We start from the raw sequence: 7,400 nt of genomic DNA on the forward strand, positions 1-7,400 counted from the left end.
TTATATGTTATTATGATTAAGAGAACAACTTTAAATTAAAATTTCGCGTAGACCTGCTGCGAAAAAAATATTATTATTATTATTGTTATTATTATTATTATTATTCATTCATTCATTTTCTTGTCGGCTTAGTTCCTTTATTAATCCGGGGTTGCCACAGCGGAATGAACCGCCAACTTATCCAGCAAGTTTTTACGCAGCGGATGCCCTTTCAGCCGCCATACAACCCATCTCTGGGAAACATCCACACACACATTCACACACTCATACACCACGGACAGTTTAGCCTACCTAATTCACCTGTACCGCATGTCTTTGGACTGTGGGGGAAACCACGCAAAGGCAGGGAGAACATGCAAACTCCTCACAGAAACGCCAACTGAGCCGAGGTTCGAACCAGCGACCCAGCAACCTTCTTGCTGTGAGGCGACAGCACTACCTACTGCGCCACTGTTATTATTGTTATTATTATTATTATTATTATTAGTATTATTATTATTATTATTATTATTATTATTATTATTATTAAGTGGTTTGATACTTTATGATTTCATTTTTAGACTTCTTATTTTTCTTTATAATAATGATTCGTCTCATAATAAATTAATACTAATTCTACTGCTATAACTATAGCTAAAAAATGTTAGTATATATATATATATATATATATATATATATATATATATATATATATATATATATATATATATATATATATATATATATATATATATATATATATATATATATATATATATATTGGTAAAAATATCAGTGTTTATGTTGTAGAACATATATTATTTTCTTAATAATAACAATAGTTTATTAGTAAAAATATTGGTATAATTATTAGATAAGTCATTAGATTTTTATAAAACACTATAATATAAACTTTAATATAAATATCAGCATGTTTATGTTCTTTACATTAATATTCGTTGAATATATGTGGGGTTCTTATGTATGTATATTTATTATAAATTTCATTAACACTATTATTTTATATAAGCCTATATATATTTATTTTTTATTATACCATTATTTTAATAGCCTACCTGTTCATACTAATATATTACTCATTAAAGAATATAATAATAAAAAAATAAAAATAAAAATAATAATAATAATAGTAATGCATTTTATTTAAAGGTGCCTTTCTGGAAAATTAAGGACATATAGTAAAACAAGAGCAATAAAACAACAAGAGAAATAATGTAAAGTATCCACAACAACAGTTCCGATACAATTAAGCTTTAAGTAATACTGAAATAAGTAAACCTAAAACTAATTTATTTACAAATATAAATACTGGGGCGACGCAGTGGCACAGTAGGTAGTGCTGTCGACTCACATCAAGAAGGTCACTGGTTCGAACCTCGGCTCGGCTCAGTCGGCGTTTCTGTGTGGAGTTTGCATGTTCTCCCTGCGTTTGCGTGGTCCAAAGACATGTGGTAAAACTAAATTGGGTTGGCTAAATTGTCCATAGTGTATGAGTGTGTGTATGAATGAGTGTGTGGATGTTTCCCAGAGATGGGTTGTGGATGGAAGGGCATCCGTCCTTCTGGATATCTGGATAAGTCGTTGGTTCATTCCGCTGTGGCGACCCCGGATTAATAAAGGGACTAAGCCGACAAGAAAATGAATGAATGAATGAATATGAATACTGTATACAAGCTTAAACACAAAACGTTAAGAAATTTTACATTTAAGCATTGTCATTATCATTGTATTTATTTAAACACTTAAGTGCACAATTCTGAGCAACATTTGATCGGTTATTATGGTTCAATCGTTCATAATGTCTTCACAAAATGTTCAACCTGTAAATTCAGTGAACGATATCCTGCTTTACTCCATTACAGAGCAGGAGCATTGCAGAGGATGATTAAAACCTATTAAGAGCCTTACATCAAAATGGAGACCCAAATCTGTTACAGGAAACCTGCATTATTTATGAACAGGGGCACATAGTTAGAATTGTACAATTTATCATTGACACGGCCAGCCTCACTGATTCACTGAATCGATGTGCTACAGACTAGAACATGAAGAAAGAAACTTAAAAATAATATCACAGTAAAAACTGTAAGAAATTAACTAAACAATCAAACAAATAATGGCATTTAGCATACATATCTAATTTAGGATAATATAAATGTTGTGTTAATGAAAGAAGTATGTGTAAAATACAATAAATGTGTAATGTTTCAATTAATAATGTTTAAACGTCTATAAACAGTTGAAGGTAAATTTATTTGTGCTTTATTTGAAATTAAACGAAATAATTTTCAATTATATCCCAAGCGCTATGAAGAATTAAAAAAACAAAAAAACAAATTTTAAACACTTTGAAAAATGTATTAGCTTCAATAACTAATATCTCATAAGTAAGTAGAAATTCTAATATTAAATTCTAATGAATTATTTTGCAAGAAACTAGCATTCAGCTTAAAATGTGATTAAAAGCTTGGTTAGGCAAATTAGTTGAGTCACTGGACAACAGTTTGTTCTGTTGTTATTTTTATTTTTTTAATTCATAAAGAGGCTGATAAAATTGGCCCAAAAATATATAAAAAAATAAAGTTTTTTTTTATTCTAGACAAATTAAAAGAAATATGATTTTTTCCTGAAGAACAAAAATAGATTCATGGGGAAAGTTGTTCTGTTAAAAATCACTTGGAGATAATTGAAAAAAAAAATTTTAAATAAAAATTTTGACTTCAACTGAGTATACGAATTATTTATTTTCTATATAAATAGTTATATTGATTGCTGAACAAATATTAACGGCGATTAATCACATCCAAAATAAAAGTTTGTTTTTACATAATATATGTGTGTGTGCTGTATTCATTATGTATAGAAACATGCATTCCTATATTTGAGATAAATATTATTTATATTCATATACAAAATATATATGTACATTATATAAATTATATATAAATTTAAATATCTAATAAAAATGGTGCTGTTACAGTTTAGTTTTTATGTTAGTGTAACTGTAAAAAAAAAAAATCAGTAAATTTACGGTTAAATTTTGGCAGCTGGGGTAAAATACTGTAAAATAACACAAATTAAATGACAGCAATTTACCAGAAATTTAAATTTAAGGAAATTTCGGTAATTTTTGTAATTTAATATTTGTTATTTTACCCATTATTTTAAGGGGGGGGTCTGGCATCTGGCACCCTAGCTAATGGAAATAAACCGTAAAATTACAGATTTTTTTTACAGTGTATACACTTAAATTTCTGGTAAATTTCTGTAATTCAAAATAAAATTCTGTAATTTAACGGCCGTTATTTTACGAGGTTTTTTTCCGGCACCCCAGCTGGAATTTTTTTACAGTATATATATACTGTATATATATATATATATATATATATATATATATATATATATATATACACACACACACACACACATATATATATATATGTATATATATATATTGTATATATATATAAATAATAAACCCACATATCTTATGTCAAAACAAACGTAATTAATCTTTGCCCAGCACTTTTATTTACATTCAAATATGTTTCATTCTGCTTCAAAAATCTATCAAATATTTGTCGTAGATTTTAGACAAATTATAAAACATACTACTTTTGTAAAAAAAAAAAAAAAAAGAAAACAAACAACATATTTTCATCTTCCTTCAGTTCCATAAAACTATGTAAAAACAAAAGTCACTAATTCACTCATTCACTTCCAGTGTTCACCGCAGCTTTCGCGCTTGCATTGGCAACCTTTCCATCCCCTTCTTCTTCCTCATCATCACTGCAGTCAGCCCATCGGCCCACCCGTCTCACACCTTCGGCCACCACAGGAGCATTAATGCAAGGATTGTGGTCGTAGATGACAAGCTTCAAGCCTCTTAAATGGGTGAGCGATGGAAACTGACAAATGCGATTGCGGTCCACATCCATCACCTCCAAGTAATGCATCTCCAACAGCACGGGAGGGAAGTCGTTTAACAAGTTCCCAGCTAACCAGATACTGCGCAGCTCTTCCAGTCGCCCGAGCTCGGCGGGTAAACTCCGTAGCTGATTGTAGCCTAAATGGAGCGTCTTGATGTTGGGGAGCTCACATATTACTTGAGGGAAACTGGTGAAACAGTTGGTCTCCAGCCACAAGGTTTTCAACTCTGTGAGTTGCTGCAGTTCCTTTGGCAAACTGTACAGTCGGTTATTACCGAGGTAGAGGATGTTCAGCTGAACGAGGCTGCATATGACCAGAGGAAGCTCCTCGAAACAGTTGAAGTCCAACGCTAGAAGTTGGAGCTTCTGCAGGTTGCGCAGCTCTAGTGGAAGGTTGCTCAGGTGGTTGTCGCTCAAGTAGAGTTTGACGAGTTCATCAAAGGCAGAAGCTCTGACTGGAAAGCGACGCAATTGTCGACTGCTCAAGTCCAGAGTACGATCTAGGGGCATTTCCTTTAAGTCACCTACTAAGAAACGTTGACACCTCTCAGATGGCACAAAGGCTATGGCACCGCGTACAACATTTCCCATCTTCTTGGCCCAAAATCATGGTCTCTGGGGAAAAAAAAAGTTTTTTAAATATTTTTTTTTTAAGTTACAGAAAGAGATTTTTCAAGCAATGGTGTACACCGAGGATTCTGTCCTGCTTCCGGATACCTAAACCAAGTGTTGATGTTCATTGATGTCAAAAAACCTTCATATCAATATGACATCTTATTGACATCTAAAATTGGCATCAGGAAACATGTTAAAATTGATTACAGGACTGTCCTATAATAGTTGTCAATTTGATGTCATTTTGACCAATAGGTAAAGGCAGATTTGGAATTAGGAATTGCATATAGCTTTCAGGTGAATGCAACTTTAATGTTATTATATTGGTAAAAATATCTTCAGTTTGTGGACGTCAAATGGATGTCAAGATTTTAACATTAAACCAATTTGTATTTTTACCATAGAACCAATTTGTAAAAGTTTTTTGTGCTATTTTTGTGCTATTTGACATCAAGGTGCTCTTGTTGGATACTTGGCTTACTAGAATTTACATACAGGTCTGTTGAGGGAAGTTGGTGCTGAGCTCTGCAGGACATCGGCCCTGCAGGAGTGAGTGGACACCACACCCTTTAATGAAACCAAACAGAGTCTTTCTGTAGCATAACCATTTTCCTTTTTAAAACCTTCTGTGAAGCGGAAAAGGTTAATAGATTTGTTGAATAAAAGGACTAAGCTGAAGGAAAATAAATGACTGAATGAAGGTATCGTTGATCTATTAATGCCAAGACCCATTGTCGTTGTAGTTGTTTTTTTCCAGAAGTCTAAATCAGAACAACCAAGTTTGGTTACTAAAGGACTTTCAGTGAACACTTCTACTTTCCAGTGAAAGTTTCCAGCTTAAAGCAGGAGAATAGCTTAAAATCTAGCAAACATTTTTCAACAGGCAATGGAAGGTTTTTATTGATATTGAAAGTTCTTCATGTTTTCATCAATGCCAAAAATTAAAGTTTGCATGAACTGGAAGTTGCTGAGACTTTTATTTCACTATGTTAATTTCCTTTCAACTGAAAAAGAAAGAGGGTGGGGCTTACTTTTTGTGCATCATTTCCTCATGGCAAACTAATAGTAAGAACAGTTTTGTTAAGAATATTGCGGCTGAATACATCAAACTGACATCATCAGAGAAAGTTCATCACTCCAAACATGGAAATAAAAGATTTGCCAAAACAAACCTTTTTTTAGTGGATTCATGTAAGTAAATATGTATGCTAGTATTTTTTTTTATTATTATTTGATTTAAAAATCATTTTTTTATCATTTAACACAGACTTTCCTTAGTCTGAAGAACATTTTAACCTAACATTTAACCTAAAGAAGGAACCTTCTTTACTGTAAAGAATTTTTCTTTTTTTTTTTTGCAATTGAAAGGTTATTTTTGAAACCTTTTTTTTCCAACTTGGTAAGTTAAAGGTCTTGACAGAATCATTGATTGTCAATAAAGAATTGTGGATCCAAAGTATGGATGTTTAAGGTTGTGTATGTAACCATTAATTAATGAGGAACGTTTTCAGTGAAAAATAAATCCTCAGGCTAAAGAACATTTTCAAAATTGAAAAGAGTTTTTTGACTATAAAAGCCCTTTTCCACAACGAAAGGTCTATACTACATGAGTGTTGAAGGATCTTATTGCAACTACTGTCAATGCCAATGACTTTTATTTTTAAAATGCAAAACAACTATTTCTTGTTCATCAAAGAACCTTAAGAGAACAAATCTTAAAATAGCATTACAGAAGAGCATTTAAAAAAATCTAAATATTGAACCTTCAATGTTGAAGGTTTGTCAAGATTATAATGATATGAATCCCCAGATGAAGCAAAAATGACAAAATATTGAACAGGTCTTCCTTCTTACCAGGTAGCCAAATTGTTGATCTTCATTACTTCAAGTATTTTCATCTCAAAGAAAAAAGAAAACTGGTGGCCGTGTGGTGTTTGATGCTCCTGTGTTCTGCTGACACCTCTGCCCGGCTAGTTGCTGAGAGCACCCCAGATGACATCCAGCTTGCTCCTCCCCATCCCGCTAAATGATTTCTTCCAGAGCTGGAAGGTGGAGCTGTGACAAACCTCAAGGTGTCGTGTGGAAAGGAATTTGAGGGTCATCTATTTAAGCTCTTATCTCAGTCACAAACTTATACATAACTGAGAGCACTTCAAAGCACCTCCCCAAAGATAAGACTCACTTGGTTATGGTAAGCCAGCAGTGGCTGTCAAGTGCTCGCTCTGGAAAGTTTTAAGAGTAAGAATGGAAAATATGTTTGTCCAATCATCAGATGAAAAATGTTATTGTACATAGCTTAAAAAGATTCAAAACATGCTAAAAATATATACAGTGTACCAAATATTGTGTCTATATTTTATTTAAAGTAGTTTTGGGCTATCACAAAAGCATGATTTTTTTCTTTGTCTGGATATTTCAATTGAATGATAATAAAAGCATTTCTTTTATAGTTGTGTTCTTGTCTTCATTTAACATATATATATGTATGTTTGATTTGTTTATGTATTTATGCACGGTAAAAAATGTTCGGATCCACACAGTTGATTTTTGTTGGGACAACATAAAGGAATTAATTCACTTATTAGTTTTTACAAATTTAAGTGGATTGAACATAAAACTATTAAGTTGTCCCCCCAAAACCTCAAGAATTGTGTTGTTTCAGCTCATTATAAATAAGTAGTTTAAACAAACAGCAAATGTAATTTACTCCAGAAAAGACTTTTGCTGCTTGTTCAAATTATATTTGAAAATGAGTTGATACAACCCAATTTGTGGAGATACCTTAATTGTTTTATGTTCAATCCACTTAAATTTGTAAAAATGATTAAGTTAACCTAATTGATTTGTTTTGGTACA

The 7,400-nt window shown here is 32.1% G+C and overlaps 1 protein-coding gene across 1 annotated transcript; it reads right to left on the reverse strand.

Annotated features, from left to right (window-relative positions):
* Positions 1-3,664: 3,664 nt before the first annotated feature.
* On the reverse strand, positions 3,665-6,491 carry lrrc10 (leucine rich repeat containing 10). The gene is given in 2 exon segments (NM_001009559.1): positions 3,665-4,544; positions 6,399-6,491. A coding segment is annotated over 1 exon segment (810 nt). The 5' UTR covers positions 4,521-4,544; positions 6,399-6,491; the 3' UTR covers positions 3,665-3,710.
* Positions 6,492-7,400: the final 909 nt, after the last annotated feature.

Source organism: Danio rerio, chromosome 25 (assembly GCF_052040795.2).
Source record: "Danio rerio strain M-AB ecotype USA chromosome 25, GRCz13ab, whole genome shotgun sequence".
NCBI classification, from domain to species: domain Eukaryota; kingdom Metazoa; phylum Chordata; class Actinopteri; order Cypriniformes; family Danionidae; genus Danio; species Danio rerio.